Source organism: Nanorana parkeri, unplaced genomic scaffold (assembly GCF_000935625.1).
Source record: "Nanorana parkeri isolate BGI_ZX_2015 unplaced genomic scaffold, ASM93562v1 scaffold483, whole genome shotgun sequence".
Taxonomy (NCBI): domain Eukaryota; kingdom Metazoa; phylum Chordata; class Amphibia; order Anura; family Dicroglossidae; genus Nanorana; species Nanorana parkeri.
The window spans coordinates 1,023,383-1,051,017 of NW_017306751.1; the positions used below are offsets into that span (position 1 = coordinate 1,023,383).

At 41.8% G+C, this 27,635-nt stretch overlaps 1 protein-coding gene across 2 annotated transcripts in view; it reads left to right on the plus strand.

Annotated features, from left to right (window-relative positions):
* Positions 1-9,424: 9,424 nt before the first annotated feature.
* Positions 9,425-27,635, plus strand: part of LOC108790579 (cytochrome P450 3A9-like) — a 33,866-nt gene continuing 15,655 nt past the window's right edge. Inside the window, exons 1-7 of one of the 2 annotated variants that reach the window (XM_018560879.1) lie at positions 9,425-9,617; positions 11,481-11,574; positions 13,653-13,705; positions 13,854-13,953; positions 22,860-22,973; positions 23,144-23,232; positions 26,050-26,198. In XM_018560879.1, the coding sequence (XP_018416381.1) occupies positions 9,547-9,617; positions 11,481-11,574; positions 13,653-13,705; positions 13,854-13,953; positions 22,860-22,973; positions 23,144-23,232; positions 26,050-26,198 (670 nt within the window). In that variant the 5' untranslated portion in view covers positions 9,425-9,546. The remainder of the gene's footprint in view (positions 9,618-11,480; positions 11,575-13,652; positions 13,706-13,853; positions 13,954-22,859; positions 22,974-23,143; positions 23,233-26,049; positions 26,199-27,635) is intronic. The other variant, XM_018560878.1, reaches the window with a different exon arrangement.

A 27,635-nucleotide genomic window follows, 5' to 3' on the forward strand; every position in this document is an offset into this window, starting at 1 on the left:
TTAAGCAATGTATTTTTCCTGATAGGGTTGCTTTAAGTGTGCATTCTTCAGGGCAGAAAGAGAGCCCTTAATCCTGGTTTCAACAAGATCAATTTAGAGCTTACACAGAGCTGATTTTTTTTTTTGCTCTGGCGGGTAACAGGATTGGTGGGAGAATGATGGGAGGCACACAAATGGGTGAACCTGTTACTCCCTGTTACTCTGCCCTGCATATGCAAAGCTCTCTTTAAGTGTGAATCCTTCAGATCAGTAATCTGCAGTATCCAGTCACAATCCATGTGGTACTGGTTTGCTTCAGCAGAATGGATTCTAGTTGCTATGGGTTACTGCATCCAAGAGTTAGTATTTAAGACTAAGAACTCCAGAATTTAGAAATAAGAACTCTTCAATGAATAAGAAAAAAATAATAATCTTTTTTATTTTCCTATTTCAGCATTTTTCTGTCGTCTTTTCATTTTACTCAACATCACCACTTTCCACTGAGAGCTTGAATGCGAGACACATTTAGAAGTAAAATAAGGCAAAGCGTGAAGAAACAAAAAATAAATACTTTACCATTTTTTGTGTGTAATTTACACGTTCCAGCTTTCCTTCAAAACTGTTTAAGCAAAGGATATACTGCTGCCGTGCCTTCAGTCCTGACTCCTGCAGCAGTGTATGATTCATGAGCAAGAACATCTTTTCACACAACAATCAACACCCACGAAAAAAAAAGAAATTACAAGTTGTGCACATATTTATTATCAACAATGATAAAGTCAGCATCCATACAATGGTTGTCCAGTGGGGATTACAGAAAACTGATGTTACAATGTTCGTTCGTCATATACAAAGCTTATAACTAATACACACTTCAAAACCAACACTATAACCTTATTCCTGGCATGGACGTGTCTATTGTATGAGACTTCAGAAATATTGCAATACTCCATAGGAAAACCCTTATTCACATTGTAATAAAAATAGCTTAACATTGAATTGATATAAAAAAAGGGTGAAGTGGAAAGAAAAAGAGTAGAAAAGAATGGGATTTCAATTTGAATTGCATATACATGCAGCACAATGCATATGTTTTTCGACTGGTAAATTGACAAGTGGGAATGGGCCTTTACTGACTGTCTGTAGACCAATATCTATGATGACATCTTTGCAAGAAAATTTCAGGACATTGTAAACATAAATTGTCTGTTAGCAATGTCCCATTGCTGTCTTTTTTAACCAGCCCACAAGATAATGTGACAGTTCTAGATGTTATGAAGAAGTTCAAGAGGTTGGCAAAACCCGAATATAGCAACAAACCCCAATGAAGTCTATAGGGGGCAAAAGGAAAGATTATATTAGATGTGACTCCATGCTAAACTGCATCATTCATAATTTTATGTGTTTTCAGAATGCCTAGCACTTATTTTACTTGACTAAAAAAATATCCACCCTAGTATGGGGTGTGTCTTGTGTTTTTACGTTTATAAACCCTAATGCACATTCATATTACATGCACACATTCATCTATGCCCTTTAAACATTACATAATATAAAGAGTGTCCATGTACATGAACCCATTTCAAGTCCACTCCCATGGTGCTTCTTGCTGTAATCCTATTGTGCACTCAATAAAAAAATCCTTTTTTTCACCTCTGTGTCACCTCTAATAAAAAGGCTAACTCAGTAAATGTTGCTTGACCCCTTTTTTAATAAGTAAGGTCAAACTGCTTTTTTTTAATCTTTGCCAGGGATCTCTCTCATCCACCACCTCCTTATGCTTGCTCCACCTCACATCCATTAATCTGCACCTCTTAAGGTACTAAAATTGCCTCCAAATGGCCATTTACAGTTTTAAGTTAATTTGCATATATAAGGATTAAAACATGCATTGTATAAAACCTTTTTACCTTTTATTTGTTAAAACATTAAAATCACTTACATCTCCTAGTGCTATAGTTTAAGCTCTAGTTTAAGTTTCTGTACTCAGCATAACTACCCTATGCCAGGAGTAGCACAAGAACTTCCAGGTAGCACAATGATGTTACTAGACTCTGTTTTTTCATATTGACAACCTCAGGAAAAGTTAGTTCTAGCTGCAGAAGTCAGAAGCATCAGCAGCAGGGGTTTTGTAGTCACTGGTAATCCACGACTGTTTCATTTTAATGAAAGTATGCTGATCCACACCGTCAGGGGACAGGTGGATTCATGTCTCCATAACAAAACTTCCTGCTGTGTGGAAGGTCCACTCAGACAACACACTAGCTGCAGGGAAAGCTAGGAGCTCCAGCGCATACTGGCCAAGCTCTGGCCAGGTAGCCTAGCCTGGACAGCCAAAAATCCAAGGAGTCCTCAATTCTGAGAGTGTCTGCATCAGCCCTGAAAAATGTATTTAACATTTGTGGTTCAGGCACTCCCTGTGAGGCCTGCCTGCAGCCAGGCCTGACCACTGTAGTTTATAAAAACTCAAAGCTGGCGCTGAGCCATCTGCCACCAACCCTGCTCCAGCTTTTCAGGGACAGTATTGGAGGCAAATTGATCATCAGAGGGTATCCCGCCACCATCAGGAAATGCAGCAAAGAGGTTCTTACACAGCACCTCCTCAAAGTGTTTATTTAGGGCTCCCTCTGGGATGGTGGCTGTAGATTGGCCATTTTAAGCAATTATTGGGGATCTATTAAATCATCCCATTTGCCACAATTTGCCTGCACCAGAGGACTCTGAGTCCACAGCACTGTCCTCAACAGTCTCATCCCACCCACATACAGTTGATGGGGTTTTAGAGCTGGGAAGTTTCCTCCTTGAATCCAGCCCCATTTCCTCCTCCTCCTCACCTCCAGTACCCAAATGCTCTTCCTCCTACTTGTATTCCCCCTCTGACCTTCTTTTGGAGACACCAGGCAAGGAACATGGGTGATCTTTCCCGGGAGAAGAGCAGCCAGTAGGTTAGTGCTGTTTTCACACATAGCATTGCCTGGCTGAAGATAGCATGGTGACAGCCACCTCTCAGCCTGGGCCTGGAAAGCTGCAAGCAGATTTGACCCAGTGTGGCTCTTGTTCCAAGACCTATGAGCTGCAATACAACATATCAATGTTTAGCCTGGGCATGTTACATATGCTCTGGGTAGAGACTGCCGGTTTTTAGGAGTTGGAGACCAAAAAGTAGGAGAGGGTACAGATGACCGTGCTTTCACCATCTAACAAGACACATGGAAGCACCACCAGCTCCAGCGGTGAGCCCCATCCTGCATCCTTCCCAGCTGCCAGAAGATTGACTCAATGTGTCAAAATGTATATGTAGCATCCCTGCTCATGCTTACTGAACCACATGTTAATGAAATGGGTCACGCAGATTCGTATAAGCCCCTCTGCCTACAGACCCCCACTTCACCAAAGAAACCCAACCAGGTATTCTTTTGGTACTAGTCTTGAGCAGTTCATAAACAGCTCATAAAACAGCTAATCTATAGGGGTACCAATTTAATGCAAGCAATAGTGTACACTATGTGAAACCAGTCACCGAGTTACTAATGCAATGTAGATAACACTCTAAATATGCTTAAAGTATATTTTACACCAAAAATCTTTTTTTATGAATGTGTTGCAAAGTTTCTTATTTGGAGATCCTGCCAGTGATAACACTTCCTCAGATAGGCAGTCCAACGGCCAGCTGTAGGCGTGCATATGGCAGGTGGACAACTCTGCAGCTAATCGTGGCATAGTGCTATTGTCAGCCTCGAACCAGGTACCCTGAGTGCTGCAAGGCAAAATGCTAACCACGACGCCACTGTGCACTAGGGGGTAAGTCACAATGTGCAGATATGCTGTGAATACAGGAAAATGATGGAAACTGCTCGTGGACACACTGCGGATATATTTCTGCTTTAAAATGAGTGAGCTAAAGAAAAATGACACTTTCTGTCTCACTTTGCTACCTAACTCAAAAATGTGTTATAAATATATTGGGGTAATGATGTTTGCATTCTGTTTGATTCAATTTGTCACATATGTCACATTTCTCATCTTGTGTGATTTAAAAATGACAGCACTCTTAAGTTCTGCAATTCCCTTTTATACGATCACTATAGTAACAGGTAATATACAGTATTTAGTGCCTTGTGTCTTTCAGCCTTTTGAAAATTCAATAAAAATGAAATAAAAAGAATAAAATCTGTTTTGACTCAGCTGACATGCACTGTGTATATCAAGCTATGGAGTAATTAGTCTTGTAATGTAATTCCACTTTGCAGAATGTTCTTTAACCACCAGCACTTGATGTGGGTGATGCTATGTTTTTTTTCACAGGTAGAATTTTATTTTGCTTTAAGTGGATAGTAACAAGCTACATACAAAATGTAACTTTTATTCTCATCACACAGTTAGTTTTAGAATAAATAGGTGAATTGAATATCCTAGCATATTTTTTCCGGACCCAAAATGCATCCCAATGTATCTCTATGCTATTTCTGGCCTCTGTTACCACCAGCGTAGTCTGTTCCAGACCAGACCAGAAAAATACTGCATGTCTCATTTTGTCTAGTCTGGAATGCACTGTAACGCATAGAAACGCATCAATAAACGCATGGAATGCACTAGAACGCACTTGAAAGCCCATTTTAAGCTTAAAAAAAGCACACAAAAAAACCCACCTCCGAAACGTGGCAAAATCGCGGTAAAAACACAGCAAAAACGTGTTCCAAATCCGGTGAGGAAAATGGTGTGAACCCAGCCTCAAATGCTATTTAAGCATCAACCCTGAAAGTGGTTGGTGCTGTGTCTTCTTGCCAGCTATTACAGAATTGCTAGAAAAGAGCTATAATACTTTCCTGTTGCCTTGGCTTTTGCAGACCCAGATTGCCCTGACCTTTCTGCTGTTTTCCTTGTCCATTGACAACCTCTGCCTGGACCTGACCACCCTCTGCCTCATGCCCACCACTACATCTGCCTGAAGCTAACCACTCTCTGCCTGCCACCCTCCACAACCTCTGCCTGGACCTGACCACTCTCTGCCTCTTACCCACCACTATATCTGCCTGGAGCTGGTCACTCCCTGCTTGCTACCTGCCACAACTTTTGCCTAGACCTGACCACTCTGTCTGCCACATGCTTTGACCTGACTATTCTCTTGCTGATCCCCTGGTGTATTGTCTCCACATTGTAGCCCTTCTGTCCTCGCTCATCCCTTGTTGCAGGAACCCCGAGGGACGTGTTGTGACAAGCTTAGCCTAAAGGCAGCCATTTTATTTATCTTAGTAAATAATAAGGGCCCTCCTTACCATCTTGTCTTGAATTGTATTGTGATTGTAATGTCTTCCCTATATTGTAAAGCGCTGCGCAAACTGTTAGCGCTATATAAATCTTGTATAATATTAATAATAATCTTAGTAGGTTAGATAATTTCCTTAGATTTCCAGGAACTTATGTAACCAATATTCTTGTGTAATGTTTTCTTGCCCACCCCTTTGAAATGTACCATGTTGGGAGTATGCTTCTGTTCTTGTCATAATTAGTTACACAAAATGTCAACTGCTATCTATCTATCTATCCCAGTACCTGGCTGTACCATGCTTTTCTACACATATCTGTTCATTTCACACAGATATGTGTGAAAGCACATATTAATAAACAGAAAAGCTTGATTAGCGAATCTAAACTGTTCCCTGTGTGCACACATACTGGATTGTAATGTATGATTTAGGTTCTGTCACAACAGACGCAACCAGGTATCAGCCTGCAGCAAAGAGCTCTGGGGGACAGTAGAGCTTCTGGCTCACCTATACCATCAAGAACTCTGGTGAAAACTAGTTAGTTTTTTAACTCGCTCAGGCATGTTTTGGGTGATGCCATGCTACGACGGTCTAACAGCTGTAATCATTTGGGACTTGAAAATGGTAAACAATGGAAACCACAGTTGGAAGATTGCTGTGGAGGAAAGCTGATGGAAAAATGTGATGGGGCCCCTCTAATGACCTTCCTCTGAGCTGTGGGTTATGATGCCAAGAACACTCCTCTTGTGCTCCTCCCTATTCAGATTAGAGAGTTAACATCAACTACAACCACTCCAACCCTTAATGATACAGTACTGTATTATCTTCACATGTTATGTTTAATCTGCCTCAACAACCTAATGGCCAGAAGCTCTAGTGGCACCCAGAGCTCTTTGCTGCAGGCTGGTACCAGGTTGCGTCCCTCAGGATTGCTGCATTGTCTTACTGCAGACTCCCATTTCATTTCTCAAGAAGAAAACACAACTTGGCCTGTGGCAAAAAAATAACTGGATGTCAACCTAGTCGTTGAAGTTGTGTAAAACTGTAAAATGCTTTATGAACAGTAGAAAAAAGGCTGTAATGACTAAAACACACATCTCTTGTAATAACGTTACCATCAGTTTTCATTCTGTGACATACAACCTATGCAACCACTTTAACCCCTTCGTGACGAGAGACGTACACTGTACGTCCTGCCACGAAGTCCCCAAATGATTGGCCATGTACACAGTGCGATCGGACGCGTGGCAAAACATTGCCTGCGTTCCTTTACACTACAAACGCAAAAAAATGTTGCCTGCTCTATTTTTTGCGTTTGCAGTGGAACGGAACACAGGCAATGTTTTGCCACACGTCCGATCGCACTGCGGGCGGGGGTGGTGTGGCTGCGGTGCCATGATTTCAATGCACCACCACGCCCCCTCCCTCCCCAAAACGCAGGGGGAAGTTTTGTAAGCGGTTGCGGTGTGTTCTATCAGCTACCGCTCTGGAACGCACCACAATTGGTGTGAACAAGCCCTCTTGTGCACTTGGTATACATTACTGGTATATGTTTAAAAAAAATACCTTTGCAAAGGTGGAAATGGACTTCAAGTAGGGTATACACAGTTAGAATTTTAAACAAATGACCAAACTAAATTGATTTTGGTACATTTCGACTTTCTAATCATTGATGGGATCAAATTGATGATCGATTTTGACCACAGCGACGAAAAGATTTGAAGGAGCCTGTTGAAAAAATTGTATTGAACAAACGAAATTCTAACATTGAATGTGGTTTTCCTTCAGGAAACTGCATTTATTTTCAAATCAAACGACAATCGCAAAGTCTCTGAATGTATTATCGAACGTTCTGATGGAATTTTTCGTACGAATGTCAGTTTAAAAAATCTACCTGCGTATACCCTACTTTAGTGACGCTATCCTACTGCATTGCCTGAACACCAACATGTATAATAAAATGAATGCAGAGTCGTTTACTGAATTATTGTCTGAATTATTTACCTCATGTTACAGGCAGTCCGCGAGTTACATACATCCGACTTACGTAAGACTCCTACTTACAAATGGAGGCTATTACTGTACAGCAAGGGTAGTTGTAATGCTACCACGCTCGTGCCGACGAGCAGTGGTCGCGTTTTGTGGGTCTGGTTCGTAGTGCTGTACGTAGATTACAGGAAGTTGGCTCTTGTTAGACGTGCACATGAGGGGTGCCCACCTCTTCTTCCAGGTCACTGTGAGGTTTTTACTGCTGTCTGTATCCTCATTAGAAAGATTTAATTTCACTTCCTGTCCTTGAGACAACAGGAAGTGAGAGGAAATCTACCCCTAGGAAGGGAAATTCACTCCTGTAAGAGTGATCATGGGAAAAAAGTGGTTCCCACTGAAGCTGTATCACCAATCCTTGTTTCCACGACAACCCCAAATTTTCAAAATCCAATTGTCACAGGGACAGAAAGTGAGGTGAAATCTTCTGAACAGGGACACACACAGCAAGACAAACTTTACAGGGGGTTAACCCTTCCCTATGCTATCCAAAACAAATAAACATTTTTTGGGCTGGAGTTACACTTAAAAAATGTACCTGTTCCAACTTACATACAAATTCAACTTAAGAACAAACCTACAATCCCCATCTTGTTCGTAACCCGGGGACTGCCTGTACTCTGTGTCTGTGTTTTATATTCGGACTTGGCTTGGAAAAGAGCTGGCCCGAAACGTCATTTTGCATGAGAAAATAAAAGAGCTACTTTTTGAAGTCCTTGGTGCAGGACACCTTTTGCTGCAGTGTGCTCGCCGTTGCCAGACCTGCCCGCATCCACACCCTTCTCCCCGCCTCACGCTCGCCGCTGCCAGACCCGCCCGCATCCACGCTCCTCCTTCGCGCCTCACGCTCACTGCCCGCCCACATCCACGATCGGGGCGGGGAGAAGAAGTGAAGAGCAGGCGTGGGAGGATGACAGCTGCCGACAGACCCGATCTCAGAAGCAAGTTGGTGGTAGACTGCTCAGGTAAGCCTGCACTCCCCACCCTCCCACATGGTGCTCTTTAATGTATTGCTGGGATAGTGGGATTTGTCGTCCTCTATAGCTGATGATACATTGTGCTGTACATTATATACAGCAATCTACCATCAGCTATAGAGGATGACAAATCCTAGCAATACATTATACACTGGGGGGAATTTATCAAAACTGGAGCAGACAAAATCTGGAGCCGTTGCCTATGGCAACCAATCAGCTTCTCTCTTTAGTTTGTTCAGTTAAGGTTTGAAAATGACAGAGAGAAGCTGATTGGTTGCCATGCACAGCTGCTCCAGATTTTGTCTGCTCCAGTTTTGATAAATTTCCTTCAATGTATGTATAATGTATTCCTCTATAGCTGGTGGTATTCTGCATTGCTGCATAATGTATTGCTGGGATTTGTAGTCCTCTATAGCTGGTGGTATTCTGCATTGCTGGTATTTATAGTCCTCTATGGCTGGTGGTATTATTCTACATTGTTGTTGTGCTGAGATTTGTAGTCCCTCTACAGCTTGGAGTTAGTGGCAGAACTACCAGGGTTGCAGCAGTCGTACACGCGCACAGCACTGACGAGGCATCACCACACTATCAGTGTGCTATAATTTTCCTCAACCCATATATTTCTCTGCCGCGTCTCTTCCAGGTGCGCATGTCATGAAAACAGCTGATTTGGATGACTCGGCCCTACTGGAAGTGACACAGTGGAGAAAAATAAATGCTGGTGGGTTGGTGACTACAGCACTAGGAATTTCACTGAGATTGTGTTTGGTATGCACGCTGCGATTCAGTACATACGTTTGCCTGGATTTCACATTCTGCTGAGGAGGTCAGCAGTGAGAGCCTACATCTTTCTGGGGATTTCATCAGCAGTCCTGTAGACAGAATGTAATAACCTTCTCTGATAATACATGAGTAAATATTAATATATTGAAACAAGTGCATGCAGAATCCCAGCAAAATGTATTTGTTTAGTATGAAGAATAAAAAACTATGTTACTGATCCCGATGTGATGTGTTTTCTGAATCTTTCTGGCTTTTTAAAGTACAATTTTTTTCCATAAATCTCATAAGCATTCTCTATACTCCTGTTGTTGCACAATACCTTTGTATGGAGTGCGGGCCAGCCTATGGAATCATGTGACTGCTCTGGGAGACACACAGGAAGTTGCACTAAGGAACTGAAAAGTAGCTATACAATATACTTGGATACAGGAAACAAAGGGACGTAGAAGTTAAAGCAAGCTGACATTCAGGACAGGCGAAGTCATAGCAGAAGCATGAACTTAATCCCAAGCTTCTCTTCAGAGACCTGGATCCTGCTAGCTGTATTTTGGGTTCTCTTCTTAATGTGAGTACAAAATAGTCTGACACTGTATGCCCAACTACTATACTATACATACAACTAACATGCATGTAGTTACAACAATAGGATACATGTGTACAAACACTAGACAGCACACAGATACATGATTACCTACAACACTCTGCTGCTGGGCATAGACATGTGTATATCTGACTTCAAGAACAAAAATGCTGGATTAGTGATTGTGTTACTAGGTATTCACCGTATTAACCTTCTGACACACCTATACTATGCTAGGCAGAAAAGAAATGTGCTCTTTGTTATGATAAGCACTGGCTGATATGTGCTGCATAGTGTCTGGAACACAGACTCAAGGATATTACCTACATCAGGGGTAGGCAATCGCAGCACTTCAGCTGTTGGGGAATTAAAAGTCCCTTGAAACATTGCAAGACTTTGACAGTCACAGGCATGACTCCCAATCGAGTGATGCCAGGTGGAAGGGTGCCAACAACTGCAAATTTTGGCCGGTTCATCGGCATTAAAGGGTTTGTAGTTTCAGCACAGCTGGAATGACAAGATTGTTTACCACTGACCGACATTGTATTTCTGGATAAGGGTTCAGATATGACCCTTTTCCATGGGGGTCCCAGCTCCTGTGTATTATCCACCAGGGATATTTGAATCTAGAGTTGCCACCTGTCCGGTTTTTAACTGGACAGTCCAGATTTGGAGTCTTGCGTCCAGGTGTCAGCGAGCACCAGGTCACAAGACACTCAGTGCGGACACCGGCACTTTAACATTTCTGACAGATGCGGCTGCCGAGGTCCCCAGCAAGCGACATCTCAGGCAGCCGCACCTGCCTGAAACTGGATCTTCCTCTGAGCTGCAAACAGCCTCTGCCTGTTTACAGGCGCCCGCAACTCAGAGGAAGATCCTGTATCAGGCAGATGCATCTGTCATTGCCTTCTCCTCCTCTTCCTCATCCTCCACGTCCCTGACACTGTGCTGCCTGCCTGCAGACCCTGTTGAGACACAATAGCACAGACAGCACATCTGAGAGTCGCACAGCCCACCTGAGAGCCATTTAGCCCACCTGAAAGCCACATAGCCTGTCTCTTCTTGCTCTTTCTCCTGACAACCTCTCCTCGCTCTCTCCTCTATATTCTCCCCCCGGCGCTAGAGTGTTTGGGCTTCCCTTGAAGAAAAGGTTGCAAACCTATTTTAAACCTATGTTTTAATATATCACTGTAACATCATCATTGATGTCATCGAGCTCAGCTGCATGCTCCTAGCTCTCAGAGAGGTCAAAGGGGGAAAGGAGGAAATCAGGTGCGTTAGCTAGAGCTGATTTTGTACCTTGATAATATTTTGTTAATGTTGCAAACAGGAGCACTTGTATATGTTTCCTTGTCGCTCGTTGTGTTTGCTTATATATTTTATCATTTTTTTGGTATTATTCTTCCAGTAGTGGGATATTCTGATTTAGATACAATTTAGGTGTATGAGAATATAGTCCATTATGTGTGTGAGCTTGGAGCGGTGACTACTTTACAGCACACACAGGGACCATGGGGAACAAAAGTAGCCATCCTCCAGAAGGAAGTACAGTGTCAGATCCAATTCAGAGATGATTTGAGGATCTACAGCTGAGTGATACACAAATAAAATACATTCTTGTTAATAGTTAAGGTACTCGAATGCATTTTTAAGGCTTAACTCCTGAGTTTAGTGTCACTTTAATTATTGCTAAGCTATGCAAGTCTCTGCTCCCTTTTGGCATTTCACACGGGTAGTACAAACTGCCACTGTGGAGTCTAATTGAAATAGTATTATTTGTATTGTTATTATTTGTAAGCTGTATATTTTCGGTTTATTTGTAAACTCATATTTGTTGTTCTTGCTCAGTTACGGCGTCTGGCCTTATGGAGTATTTAAGAAGCTGGGAGTACCTGGCCCTTTTCCACTTCCATATATTGGAACATTTCTGGAATATAGAAAGGTAAGTATGTGATTTTATCAGAGTCCAGAGCTTTACACTGTTTATCAGCCTAAGAGCCACATTTAAGAAATAACATTAGTAGACATGTGTTGCAAATGAAAATATAGAGGTACTGGAAGTTTCACACCCCGGGTTGTAACGTAGAGAAAGAAGGTATTTCCACAGTGGGGTGTGCAAATGCACAAAGGGAGAAAAGAAAAGTGGCTTTTTAGAAAACAATCCCAGACCTCAAAAATAAAATCTTAGAAAAACATTTATTTGAGATATCATTTTAAACATTATTAAAAAGCAAAAAGGTCAAAGAAAAATCACAGATAAAAACATATGCGGATGCATTCACCATCCGGTAACAATACCGTACAGTTATTAACTCTGCAGTTGCTTGTTTTCAAAATTATATGAGTGCTCCTGTATGTCCCAACATGTTTCGCCCAAACGGGGCTTCTTCAGGGAAAGAGATCAGGAGAAAAATATACGTGTCCTAGAGTAGGAAATAGGAAAAACCCACATGTGAGGAGACTAGGGAGCTGCACTTAATCTTATTAGCAAAGTCATCATTTACATTCATTAGACCAATCATAGTAAATGCAATAATATTAAAGTTAGAGTGTTGAATGCTTACGTGCATATATCTTCACGTTTAGTTGATCAGAAGCATAAGCAACTGTGTTTGTATTCAGATAGAAATTGATTCTGTCGAGCAAAGATTGCCACACACGATGCAGGTGGGGGGGTCGCGTCGGAGAGAGCACACTGTAGTCGTCAGGCGAGAGGCAGCCACAGGAGAGCCACATTTAGTCAAATTCATGAAACTTATGAAAAAAAGATCAGCTGGAAGATGATAATATAAAATATTTAATGGCATGCATGTTTGTGGTGCAGCATTATCAGACAACAGACCGAAAAGTAACAGTCCATATGGGGTTCCGTATTGGATGCAAATAAGGAAGGAGGAAGCCCCACTTGCTGGGGGGAAACACGCCAGGGACAGCGTGTTACCGGCTTCCCTTCATACAATGGATTTACTGTCTGTATACCATTGGGTTGGCGGGGCTTCACTACACCGAATGGATCGAGCAAGGCTTGCATGTATACCATAGCAGCAGTAAGACCACTGATCCTGAGCCCGGATCGAGCAGGGCTTGCTTGTACCATCTGGCAGCAGTCAGACCCCTGATCCAGTGCCCCCTGGACACACCGCTTCTGGAGTTCTACCCTTCCCTATTTCATTCTGCGGCCGCACTTACAAGGGATATCCTTTGGTCACTTCATACGCGGGGAAGCATCCGAACCCCCGTTGGCAAGTGTTTGTCCGGATGAGCTGTGAAAGAAACAATGGGACCTTCTACGCCAAAATGAAATAATTCCTTGGATTACAAATCACCATATGGATACGCTCTATTGAAACATCTTATTTGCATCCAATACGGAACCCCATATGGACTGTTACTTTTTGGCTACATATGAAGTGAGTAATCCTGGCGCACTTTGATACAATTGTATCTGTCTTTTCTCTACACAGCATATTTTTTCATATCAGTGACTGCCTGCCACCCTCGGTGGAGATTAGATCAATATTTTTTCTGATTTTCCATTACTTGGGTAATTTAAGGGAAGCCATTGTCTTTTTAAGATTTTAAATGTCTTGTATTAGGTGATTTAGCTTTTGTACTTTTTTCATGTTCATTAAAATACATATTATTAATATATAACATCACGAATTGTGTTACTTGTTCATTAGACAGCTCCTTGTTTGGGATTTTTTTATTTGGCGGACAAATCTGTGTTGATTATAATTTTTGAAACCCAGGAGACTAGTCTATTATCTAATTGTTAATCATTGCGATACTCCTTCTCCCCTGTGTGTGTTTATAATCTGAAACTATATTTGTAAAACTACATGAAGTTTGGCTAGCAGCATGGAGCATAAACTGCAGGTCTTCCCTGGTTGGCCAATACTTTTCACTGTCCCTGAAATAAAAAGTCACTACGTGAGGTGACCTACAGTAATATTCATCTGCATATATGCATATTTATTTGTATTTGTTTGTGTGCTCATATGTTTTCTTATTTTGCAGGGTGTGGCACAGTATGATATGGAATGCTTTAAAAAATATGGAAAATTATGGGGGTGAGTTCCAGAATCATTTTTTTTGCATTGGAGCCAGTAAAGCATTTCAACTGCAATCAGTATTGTATGTATTTTATGTATTTTTTTAGATGCCCCAGAATTCAGTATCAGCAGTGAATAATTTTTTTTATTGTATATTGTGTTGCAGACTGTATGATGGAAGACAAGCAGTTCTTGCAATTCTAGACCCTGTTATAATAAAAACCATTTTGGTAAAAGAGTGCTACACTAATTTCACAAACAGACGGGTAAGTTTACTAAACACCAGCGACAGTGCAATATGATTCTATGTTTTGCTATCAGCCTGCATAATGACAGAGGTGGCTTCATGTATTTAATGGAGAACTATGCGGTGAGTGAAAATCATCCTCATAGTTCAAGCCGACGTGTTACAATGAAACTGTCACACGTCGGCTCAATAGATCGGGAAGTGAGCTAACACATACTGTCGCTCGCTCACTTCTCGATCATCTCCCTGCAGAGAGCCGTGACTGACAGTCACGGCTCCCTGCAGGGATTCCCCCCTCCGCGTTCCGATCCTCCAGCGCTGAGAGGAACAGACGGGGAGCGGACGGGTACAGTTGGCTCTGACACTAGATAGGCAGAGCCAGCTGTCACTCACACAGCTGGGTGGATCTCGACAGCGTTGTCGGGATCCATCCTGGCCGCGGTCTCAGTATACCGCGAGCTGTAGCTCGCGATATACTGAGCTTTGGAACAGTAGAAAGGCATCATGGCACACTCACAAAACCAGCATGTAAAACAACACATCCTGACCGCGGCCAGGATGGATCCCGACAACGCTGTCGAGATCCACCCAGCTGTGTGAGTGATAGCTGAAGACGTGTATCCAAACCTCTGTCATTATCCTTAGTGGTGAGACATGTTGTTTTACATGCTGGTTTTGTGAGTGTGCCATGATGCCTTACTACTGTTTTACTGTTCAAAGCCCATTTCGTGTGCACCTTACTGTATAACTGGTAACAAATTGTTGAGTGCGTTTGTCGTTTGTTTTGCTATACTGAGCTTTGGGTCACGGGAGGACGCTAGTATATGTCCTCCCGTGACCCTTAAGAGAACTATGGGGAAAAACACTTACCCCATAGTTCTCTTTTAAAGAACATCACATAATCTTCAACTGTCAATAAACCATAGTGCCTTTCCAGATAGGTCCATGCTTGACCTTCACAGTCAGACGCAGCTCAGAAAAAGTGGACAGCGGCACAACGACATAATGCAAAAGCGGCTTCTTTATTGATCGATAAAAATCGATTACACAGGACATGAATAAAGAGACTTCTAAACAGTTAAATTACAGATATAACACAGATAAAGGATCCCAACTTGCTATACAAAAAGTTTTGAAACCATAAAAAATGGTGAACTTTTTAAATATTACTGAATTCATAAGAATGCTGCACATAGAGATATCCACTAGCTGAGATTTCCAACAATTAGTGTAAGGAACGGTATTGAGTAATTTAATGAGCAGTTAAAAATAAGGTCAGTGTGGGTTTGACAGGGCTAATCTTTAATTAAAATTTGGACTTCTGCTCAGACTATGGAAAAATGATTACTGGATTTGCTGATACATTATATTCAAGCAGAAACGTGTTTTCTTCTTGTTTTTGTTTCAGGTAGTTGGGTCAATGTGTATTTAAACTATGGGGTCTATGCACAAAGCTACCGAAGGATCTAGCGGTAGCGTCGGCTGATCCTTCGGGTAACTTCGGTCCCAGGACCCCTTCGGTTCAGGGCTGCTGTACGGGCTATTCATTATAGCCCGTACAGCCCTCGAAGTTGGCCGAGGGGCTCAGTCGAGCCGAAGGCATATGCTTCGGCTTGACTGAGCCCGGGGGAAATTCGAAGCTGGCCGAACGCCGGTCGACAGCCTGCTTCTGACTACTGGGCGGAGCCAGTTGTTATCTCACGGCTGGCTCTGGCCACTTGCAGAGAGATCAGCGTCCCTGGTTACCAGGTAACCAGAGATGCCGTTCTATCATTACACCGAGAACCCGTCGGAGCTGCTGTAAAATCACAGCAGCTTCGCCGGGTTCTGTGTGTAATGACAGAAGGCGTCCCTGGTTACCAGGTAACCAGGGATGCCGATGTGTCATTACGACCAGAGTTTAGGAGAGCCGGCAGTGATATGAAAGCCGACTGCTAAGCTTTCATCTTAATGACAGAACAACATCTGCTGGTTACTAGGGGACATGAAGGGACACGATTGGGACATGAAGTGTTGAACAGCTCTGAGTCCAAATTGATGTTCGGTGGAAGTGTAAAGAGAGGCTACATTAAGGGATGCCCATAAATAGCCTTCTCTCTATGTATAGTCTTTCCATGTATAGTCTTTCAAAATTTCAAGGATATGCCCTGAGTCTCTGGCATATGAGGGAAGCTCCAACACCATAGGCTGTAGAAATGCATCAGTGTAGCTTGCCATATTATATGTCAGTCTATCCATACCTGCTATGATTTGTCTCCCTGGTGGTTTGACTGGGACTGGATCTTTATGTATTTTCGGAATATGGTAGAAGTAAGGAGTGCAAGGATGAACCACTAGAAGATACTTATATTCCAACTTCAGGAGTACCCCTGAAGAGCATGACTGTTTGAGCAGATCATCAAATGATTTTTGGTATTCTCGAGTGGGGTTATCTTTTAGTCTCTCATAAGTAGAAGTATCTGACAATAGCCTGGAGGATTCTCTAATGTAGTCTGTTTTATCTTGAACAGCAGCGAGTAGCCTGCTGGAGGTTCGGCTCAGGCGATCCAGATGTTGGATCGGCTGAGTCGAATTCCTTCTGCACTACGGGTTGGCCGAACATGTTGAGCATGTTTGGCCGATCCGAAGCCACCCAATGTACGGCTGATTTCAGCCGATATGTGGCTGAAATGAGCTCTACAAGCCTGAAGTGAATAGACAAACAGTGTTCGGCTCACTTCACTTTGGGTCGGTTGTTCACTCGGCTGCCTACGACAGCTTTGTGAATAGACCCCATATATCATTTTCTTGGGATAGTGTAGGGAAGTGTTAAACATCCTGTTAGGTTTATATTCTTGTCTTCATCGCCTCTGGCAGGGGCTTAACTACAAATCATGGGGCCCTATAGCAAAATGTTTCCCCCAGGATACCAACTCTGTAGCAGCTGGCAGTGTCAGCTGTGACAATATGGGGTTGATTTACTAACCTTATAAACACGCCACGTACAAGTATACACCTCTGTAGTGTGTTCCCTCCCAGCATGATCTATTGGTGGAATCTAGACACCTTTGTAGTGTGAACACACCCAGCAGGTGTGTTGTGCAAAGCCCTGCATGAATTGCAAGGTGATGTTGTGTAAATTAGCTCTACATTGTGTTGCTTGTGTTGATGAATGCAGGAATGTAAATGCATGAGCTAACCATTTTTGTCTAAACTGTGAAGCAGCATTATATATGCATCATGTGCATGGTTTTTCCATATATGGCATTAGTGGAAATATGCTTTTAGAGACTTTTTGGTTGATAAATACGTTTTGCTGTGTAAAAATCACACGCACCTAGTGCGTGCGTGTGTTTAGGTTAGTAAATCACCCCCTATGTGTCATTGATCTTAACATGAGGTATGTATTAAGGACAGGCAGCAGGGGAGCTGTCAGCATAGTCAGTACACTACTAGAGAACAGTGCTGAGGATATACAGTGAGGAAAATAATGATGTGATCCCCTGCAGATTTTGTAAGTTTGCCCACTTACACAGAATAAAATTAATAATACTCTTCAGCTCTAATACAAACTTCTTTAAACTCTAGCTTCATTAAAAAAAAATTGTGGAACTACAAAGCTCAACCTTCCTATAAGGTTTTAACAGGGGTAAAACTCTGGGATTAATGACTGCAATAGGCATAGGGGGTTTGTTTCAATCAGTAGTAGCAGTTCAGAGGGCAATAAATCTACACTGCTGAAGCTGGCTGTACTATGCTTCGATTTTTGAAAGAACTTTAATTTAAAAAGAACATTTGTTCAACTTTCTACTAGTTGATAGGATCAAATCGATGATCGATTTCGACCATAGTGACAAAAAAACTCGAAGAAGCAGAAGTTTTCTCAAACAAGCAAAATTTTAACAGTTAATGTGGTTTTCATTTGGGAAACTCCATTCATTCCAAACTCAAATGTTATAATCAAACGAAATTTGGATTGACATTTTTCAAGTGTCTGATGGCATTATCGGGTGGTAAAGAAAGATCTTTTGTGCGAAAGTTAGCACAGAAATCTACTAGTATATGGCCAGCTTAAGATAGATAAGCAAATGCTTCTTACTGTACAGAGGGGGATCTGTGACTAGATGATCCTGAGGTCTTATTTCAGCCCCTCTATACTGGAAACTAGACATGTGTGTCGGCAAAAAATGTGTTTAGTTTGGTATGTTTCGTTGATTACTTTTTCGGGATTCGGGTCTGAAAGTCAATTCGTTTCAACATTTGGATTTAGATGAATCCGAAATGTCATTCATTTTGGATGAGTTAAATGATCATTACAAATGAAAATGTGTTGCAGAAAAGTGACATTAAATGCTTACTTTGTTTCTTTTTAACTTTTGACACATGAATTGTTGGCAAATTCTGTGACAGCTGTCAGATTCTTTCCATTTGGATCGAAGTGTGCACAAAGAAGCAGAAGCTGTTACACAATAACACAAATCTCTCAGCTTCTTTACTTACATTTTGTAACAATATTGTGTTACTGTGGTTTCATTCAGGATACAATTCCAGAATGTTCACAAAGAGAGAAGCCAAAGAGCGGTAAATGACAGCTCTCCCGCTTATTGTGTTTCGCTCTGAATGAAATTCGCATGTATCCGAATTTTGTTATCAAACATATGGATTTGTTCGGATTCATTATTTCTGTCATTGGGAAATCTGGATGCATCCGAATGTATGAATTTCTAAAAATTCATACGGATTTCGATTAGGAACTAAATGAATTGCACACGTTTACTGGAAACATCACAGTTTAGTTTTCCTAATCATCTCCCCTAATGGGGCCAACTCCTACGCCAGGCCTGCATGGGCTGCTATGGCTATTGTTACACCACTGCCCTCTGGGTAAGCCTCTTCTTTACTTGTGCTGTCACTCCCTAAATGACAAGTATTAGGCTGGGTTCACACCTGAGCGGGTTTTTTTCAGCTCGTTTTTTGCACGTTTTTAGCGCTTTTTTCCGTTCAGTGGTTGAAGGGCAAACTTAAAAGTTTAACTTTTAAACTTCCCGCTGGCTCTGCCCCCCTGCGACACAGCCGCTCGCAAGGGATGGAACCCAGAAGTCGGCAGCCGCCGGAGGACACAGCGGGGATCGCGGACAAGGTAAGACCTGTACGCTGTATTCCCGAGTGTGGCTCGGGGTTACCGCTTTGTTAACCCCGATCCACACTCGGGAATACCAATGGAAACGCGCGTCAAAACGCCCCAAAGAAGCTCCTGTACTTCTTTGGGCGTAGGGCGTTTTGCAGCGCATTCCTACGCGCTGTAAAGCGGCCAGGTGGGAACCATGCCCATAGGCAATCATTGGTTTTCACATGTTGAGCGTTTTACAGCACGTAGGAACGCGCTGTAAAACGCCCAGGTGTGAACCAGGCGTTAAAGGAAGAATCAGTAGCTCCAGTTGAATTAGTTACTTGCCAGCTATAGTACTTTCTAGACTAGCCCAACTCCAGGAATGCCGGTTACCCTTTTGCAGTCACATTTGACCAACTTCTATTATGTTTGTTATGTGTTCCCATTCACACAACATACCTTAAACATTTTTTTACAAAACATCTTACCTTTTTAGCTGTTTTTTTGGAACAGGATTATCTATAGGACTCTTCTTATGCTTTGAACAGATGGGAATAGATGTTTTGAATAGATAAGAGAACAGACTGAGAAACAGTTTTTGTAAAAGTACAATAACATACAATGACTTGGATCTTTAACCCTCTATTAGGACAGACAATCTTGCACAACTAGTTTACAACTGATAATAGAGATCTGCCAGCACAGCACAGACAGGGCTAATTATGAGCGTGTTGGGCAATCGTCTTTGCCATGAACAGGAAAAACGAAGGTAGAGTATACACGGTTAGAATTTCAAATTCACAAAATTGATTTTGGAACTTTCTATTCGTTGATGGTATCAAACTGATGATCAATTTCGACCGCAGTGACGGAAAAATTTGAAGGATCTTGTTAGAAAACTTTTCTCGATCTGTAAGAATTTCTAACAGTGAATGCGCTGGTGTATTGAACGTTCCAACAGAATTTTTCATACGAACGGTCGTGCAGTTTTCAGCAAAGAGCATCTGAAAGGATAAAGCGCAATTTCAAAATATTTTTGTAAATTATGTTATGTGAATGAGAATATGTAGCAAATCTAAAGTAGGTGTTATCCCAATATGGCTGCAAAAATGTCAATATTTTTTTAAAAAACATCATTGCTGACCATCTGTCACTCTCTGACTTCTGTACTTGATAATACTCCAAGGGCATTGTCATAACTTGCAGGCCTGTGGAAACCCAGTTTATACCTGGTAAAAGTAGCAGTGACATCAACATTGTGCTGCACATCGCCTGTGCAGAGAGCAGAGCTGTGGGAGAGACCCAGCAGACCCACCCACTACAGGGTGACTACAGAAAACGACAGGAGGTGGTGATAGAAGACCAGTCATCCTACACAAGGAGAGAGCAGCAGTAACTGGTCTTAATAAAGGAAGCTCCTGCACAGAGGTAAAGTTTTACACTGGATCACTGCACAGATCTGGAAGAGTACATACCGGCATGTCGCTACTGGATGGAGTTAAGAAACAGAGGAAATAAGTATTTATTTTCTATGATCCTCAGCTCCATCTAGTGGATACGGTATTTTCCTGATATTACATTCTACTTGGAAAGGAAAATACTAAGAATGTTTGTTTTTGCCTTCTTTCTCACAGAATGAACGTTCATTGAGTTATACAAAAGAGAGGACTTCAAATACACAAGATGAGTCTGAGATTTTGGCATTGTTACAGATCAGAGAGAAGCCATGGGGGGGGGATCACATTTTTGCTATAGGGCCCTGTGTTCAGTAGTTGCAGCCGAGTGGACATACTCGTGTTAAATACAGTAATCTGTACTTAAAAAGATATTATTATTATTGATATCTAAAATTTTGCTTGCTAAAATGATATGTACTACATTTTACTTATGCTAAAAGTAAGTTTTGTAGGAAAATTGTTGCAGTTGTAAAGATCTATATTGCAGCACAGTTGTTTAACCCAAACCTCCAGAGAAAAAAAATAACTTAAAAGCTATATGTATCAACAGTAATTTACTAGCTCATTATTGGACACCTGCAACCACGCCTTATGGACGCAGACATTGCGATTTGTGGTCAGCTAATAGAAAATGTCTATAATATATCAAAACTAGACATTCATTCACAGGGTTATTCACAAAAGGGTGAAGAGTTTGGAGAAGGCAGGAGAAGTGAACAATCTAGGACAACATAGCTTATTTGGAAAGTGAGCTGAAATGGAGATTTTTTCTAGTTCAGCTATGTTGTCCTAGATTGTTCACTTCTCCTGCCTTCTCCAAACTCTTCTCCGTTTTGTGAATAACCCTGTAATTCATCATTCAAACATTCGTTTTTGTTCATTCCGTTTTAAAAAGATAAATTCAATAAATTTGAATAGATCCGAAAAGGAAAACTTCAAATTGATCTGAATTGCGAATATTGAACTGATCCGAATTTCAGAAAACCACAAACAATTCTGAATAAAAACTAAGCGAAAAAGGAAATTTCGCGCCGTGAATAAGTTTACTAAAAACTTGATTTTCTAGGAGTTGCTTAATTTCTTTTATCTCAAATCTTTAATATATTAAATGTAACATGACCTACAGCCAGGGCCAGATTATTTACCACCCTAGGCAAGACCAGCTACTTGCATCCCCCCCAAAAAAAAGCTTTAACTTTTTTCCAATTCCCCAGCAGACACCCCAGTGTATAGGCTAGCTCCATCCTGCCCCAGTGGACTGACTAGTGCAATTTCACCTCTGCAAGCCAGCTAGCTCCATCCTCCTTATCCCCATGACCCCCCAACCCCCACAGACCAACTAGCCTCATTCCCCCCTATCATGGTGGCTAGCACACAGGGTCCATGTCCCCTCCATGGTGTCCCTAGCTCTTCCATAGCACACAGGGTCCATGCCCCCTCCAAGGTATCCACAGCCCTTCCGTAGCACACAAGGTCAGTGCCCCCTCCATGCTGTCGCCAGCCCTTCCATAGCACACAGGGTCCATGTCACCTTTATGGTGTCCCCGGTCCTTTCCTAGCACACAGGGTCCATGTCCCCAGAACATAGAGTTCATGTCCCCTCCATGGTGTCCACAGTCCCACCATAGCACACAGAACCATACAGCTTATACAGGAAATATTAGTGACTCTTACATGCAGGCCACGCTGGGGCGAGCAGGCCTTCATAGCATGAACAGCTTGCTCAGCGTTCTCCTGTAGTTGGACTCAGCCCCATCACACGCCTCTCACTATGACTCACTGTGACACCTGGGTGGCTTGTGAAGGGTACAGCACCGGAAGCGGCTGCTAGTGTGCAAAGTTACACTCCTAATGAGCTGGCCGCGCCCCCCTCATAGCTCATTACCCGGCTTCAACAGAGGCCACGAGGGAGGGGCTCTGAACACTAGTGGAAAAAAAGCTCCCACTTTCAAACTGTCCTCCCTACTCGGCCATCTTTATGAAGACCACTCATATGTCTTGGGATAACCTAGCCGTATTGGGAAGCCGGCAAAGTGCGAGGAAGCCACAGGTCAGGGCTGTGCCCTAGGTGGCAGTGCGCCCTAGGCGGCTGCCTAGTTTGCCTAGTGGCAGCGCTGGTCCTGCCTATAGTATATTGCCAGGTTTTAGAAAGATTAGTGAATCCTAGAGTAATCATAGTGATTGCTACGACTCTTCTCTTTTCTTTGTTCCCTTTTTCCCATCTGGTTAATTATCTTAATTTAGGCATTAATGTGCTTTATGTATAAATGTTCCTCAGGTTACAAAGTACTATATGTAAACAATATTATCCATTTTTCTGATCAAATTTAAATAATAAAAAAATATATTGTTAAGATGGTTTTTTTTCCTTTGATACAGAATTTTGGTCTTAATGGCCCCTTTGACTCAGCCCTCACAATTGCTGAGGATGACCAGTGGAAAAGGATTCGTACAGTGCTCTCACCTACTTTTACTAGCGGGAAGCTGAAGGAGGTAAATATTATATTACTCAGCTTCTGTCTATCTCTTAAACTGGTCCTTTGTGGGCTGCTATTTTAAGATTAGCAAATAAATATTGTTTTCTACAGGATATCACTCACTTTTGTATTTCTGCACAAATACTTACAATTTGATTATTCTGAGCTAAAATCTCTACTCTTTAGATGTTCCAGATAATGAAGGACTATTCTAACACACTGGTCAAGAACATACAAGTTTATGTTGACAAAGATGAGCCATGTCCAATGAAGGAGTGAGTTTATTCATTATAAAGAAAATCTTATTAAGGCTGAACTCCAGGGAGCTATTTAAAAAAGTACACAGATTAATTTATTAAAGAATATTCATTAAAATATGCCGCACTCCACTAAAAAGCACGTGTGCTTACAGTGTACATGCTGATAAGGGAACAGAATGAGCAAGGAGATGACCCCATCACAAAATTTTTGCTCTTTCCTTGTCCAATCAGCACATTGAGGGTGAACTAGTGCTTTTGACCAAACTGTGCTGCTGCATTGGAAGTTAAGTACAGTATATGGCTGTTCTTTCTGCCAGGGATGTCTGGATCAGAAAGTAGAGAATACAGAATGGCAGGAAAAATATTTTCTATATTTGCACTTTAAAAGATGCATGTAGTTGCTTGCTTGGGGCTCAGTTTTAACATAAAGAGTATGAAGTACTCCAGGATGCATACAGGGCCGGATTTACTCTCCCTGCCGCCCCAAGGCCAGGTTCCACAATACGCCCCCCCCTGCGCCGACAACCCCCTCTCCTCATCAATTGAGATAATAATTTTCTTATTTTTTACTTTTTAATCACCTTTTTATTTTTTTATTTAATTATTTAATATGATTTTTTTACATTTGTATTTTTTTTTTTAAATCAATGTAATTTTTTTCCACCTAACTTTATTGCTATCACACAGGAGATAACAAGTCCCTGTGTGATAGCAAGGTAGATGGCTACTTCCTCCGTCAATCCACATTAACAGGACACCGGTAGATTCATACCTTGCGCCCTATATCTGACAGCTGGGGGGAGGAGTTGCGGCACGCCGCGCTGTTGATTGGCCGGCAGCCGAACACTACGGAGCCGGTGGGCGGAGCCTAGGCACGCCCCGTCGTGATTGGACGGCGGCCGCACACTACGGTCCGCCTCCGGGACACCTTACACCGGCACCCGCAACTTCCCCACAAGGTCACCGCTGCCGCCCCTCTGCGCTCTGCTGCCCCGAGGCCGGGCCTCGGTGGCCTTGTGGGAAATCCGGGTCTGGATGCATACAAGTGATACATGTCTGCTAGACTGCTTGATGATATAATTAAACTATGCTTGATGATATAATTACAAAAATTAAAAGGTGATTAAAAAGTAAAAAATAAGAAAATAATTAGTCTGTGAAATGCTGTCATTTCACAGACTAATGGGCTTTTTTTTCTGTGTTTGGGAGAAATTATAGTTGGCAATGCTCAGATGAGGTGTCACCATAATCAAAAGGTCCGGTAACCATGGATATAATATATGAAAGCCAACTGCCCCTATAGCAGATGCAGGTGGGGGTATAAGCTATGGCTTCAATCATATCAGTCTGGTAGGGGCTGAACATTATGCTCCCTCTTATATTAATTATAAAAGGATTTGCTAATATCAATAATATACATTCAATAAAGTCAGGTTTAATACTTTGGAAAACTGCTACTTTGTATTTAAGATGGTTCTCAAATCAAGGTTTGCACAATATGTAAATGCTCAACTCAAGCAGTCAGGATGAGCCTGCATTCAGCAATGCATGCAGGAGAATTATGGGGTGAGTGAAATACACGCATCCCAATAATTAAAGCTGACCTATCACACTGAAGCTATCACAGGTTGGCTCTATTAATTGGGAACACACACCGCCGATTGCTGACTTCCCGATCCTCTCCCTACAGAGAGCGGTGACTGTCAGTCACCTCTCCCCACAGAGATTTCCCCCTCCCCTCTCCGTTTATTCAGCACTTGACTAGAGGAACGGATGGTGGAGGGGGCGAGCATAGGTGGCTCTACCTCTAGATAGGCAGAACCTGCTGTCAAACAGCCAGCGGGGTGGATCTCAACAATATTTTCGGGATCTCTCCCGACTGAGGTGCGGTTCTGCGCTCTCAGCATATAGTAGGCAATAGCCCGCTATATACTGAGTTTTGGGTCACCGGAGGGCATTAGTATATGTCCTCCTGTGACCCTGAAGAGAGCTAGGGGCAAAAAAGGTTGTCCATAGTTCTCCTTTAAAGTGCATCTCAAGGGATCTACAAAAGGGCATATCCTTTGCATTGTGATACAGAGGAAAAGCATTTGACTTAATTTAAAGGGCTTGTAGGATTTTTTTCTGTTACTGGTATAAAATGGTATTTGTGGAATGATACCATTCGATTCATGTGTTGGCTTTTTTTAATGTTTCATAGTTACAAGTTAACTTTTCACATTTCTTCGTTCACATCTTCCAGTCCTCAGCACTAGGCTACCAAATGGGATGGACAGGGCTTTTTTGACAAAACAGATAGAAAATTAGTAAAGCTGGTCATACACTGTGCAATATTCGCTCATTGGGTGGCCCTATTGGCAGACTTCTGTCCCACATCCTTCGATCAAAAAATGTGCATGATCGATATTTCATACACCTAAAGAAATGGTAATGTTTAAGATATATACAGTATAAATTGAGGATATTAAATATAGGTAAAAACCAATAGGCCCAACATTTGCACACCTTGAATGTACATTCCTTTGCAAGTTCTGTATGTTCTATGTTTTATACGTCAATTACACTCATTACTTTATTACATTTATCTTCTGGTACTGCTACAAATGATCAAGGATCAATCTTGTGGGCAGCTACAAATATCTAGTTATTGCTATTATTATTATTGAGAGTAAAGGCAGTCCATATACTGTTCATAGCTTGTTCATTGTGCTTCTGAGTTATTTATTGGAAGACGATCATATTTCCTGTAGGGGGAAAATACTTTTAATTGGATCTGTATGATCATGTGCAGTATAATGTGTACAGACTCACTTTCTCATTTTCCCTTTCTAGTGTTTTGGGAGCTTACAGTATGGATGTTGTCACCAGCAGTTCCTTTGGTGTGCATGTCGATTCTTTAAACAAGCCAAATGACCCTTTTGTTACAAAGACCAAGCAGCTTCTAAAGTTGGGATTATTCAGCCCTTTGCTTATATTTGTAGGTAAAGTAGATTTTATTTACAGTCTTGTCACATAATGCCTCCTGGAACTGCTCAGCCCCTCAGGCTGTGATTCCTGGGTGACTAAGGAATCCCCCAGTTCTACCGTGGGATTGCCACACAGTACCACAATATATACACACACACACGCACACACACACACACACATACATACACATACATACATACCTATTTTACATTCCAAGCATTCGAATTCTATTGGCAGTCTTTGGATTTACATACCTCCGTCATACTGCATAGTTAGGAAGATTACTTTACTGTTTCTTGGTTCGGCTTTCCGGCTCCCTGGGCTATTGGAAATAGATGACAATGCAATCAGTTTTCCATTGAGGAGGCTGGAGAAGGAGGGGTGATGCAGGAAAGTGCAAAGTAATTAATTTATGAGGAGTTTTCTTGACGTTTTCTTGTCTCGTCCTAATTTTTTTGTATCTTAATGTTTGATAAAAGTATGTATTTCAATGTTACCACAATGCTTTGTTTAGTCCATTTGTACAAAACCTATTTCTGCAAAACCAAAAAAGTCTTCTGCAATGCTCACTCAGCCTTTTAAAAAACATCTGTGAAACACATATTATACAAAGTACCTTCTAACTGGACCATTTTTGTTTTGACAGTATTGATTTTACTAAACAAAACAGATATGGTCGTGCATTCTTAGATTTGTGGAGAGGCTTGTGTAAAACCAGAAAATAGTTTTATTGTCTTAGAGGCAACCTTTAATGAGAGAAACATGGCTTTCAGACATCTCATTCATCTCGTTCTGCAAATGCTAGTTGCTCAGCTGCCATTTTGGAACTTTTCTTTCAGTGTTTTGTCACAAACCCCAGACATGTACACAGATAAGGATCTCTGACTTTCCTCTGCTTTTCCTGACATCTTGATGCATACTAATTCCAGGCCAATGGTTTTAGAAAAGATTGAAGTATGAGGGCTAACGTATCAGCTGAGTAACTAGTATTTTCTGTTAGAAGGTTAGCGGTAGCAGCCCCTATATTTATGTTTGTTTAAAATATGTTGAGAGGTATATTCCAAGTAGAAAATATTGAGCACTCACAAATGTAAGTTTAGTTGCACTACCTTACCCCCATACACTCCTGTCTTATACTACAGAGAGGTTCACTTTGCAGAATGGGTCAGAATTAGTAAGAGAGGTAGAACTTGGGGTGAATTTGAGAAGATCTTGTTTTCTTTGTTTTGCATTGAGAACCATTAGTTCTGCCCCATAAGGCCCAGAGAGCGAAATGGGCGATGTGCTGCCCACAATGGTGAAGCATTAGTGGAGTGGTAATAAACCTGTAATCTAGTTAGACCCTATCCATGGCACTGTCACATATATATTGCCCTGGAACCCGTTGTACTCATCTGGTAAACTGGTCTAAGAATCACACTGTGCCATAATTTTCCCTGAGAACAAGACTC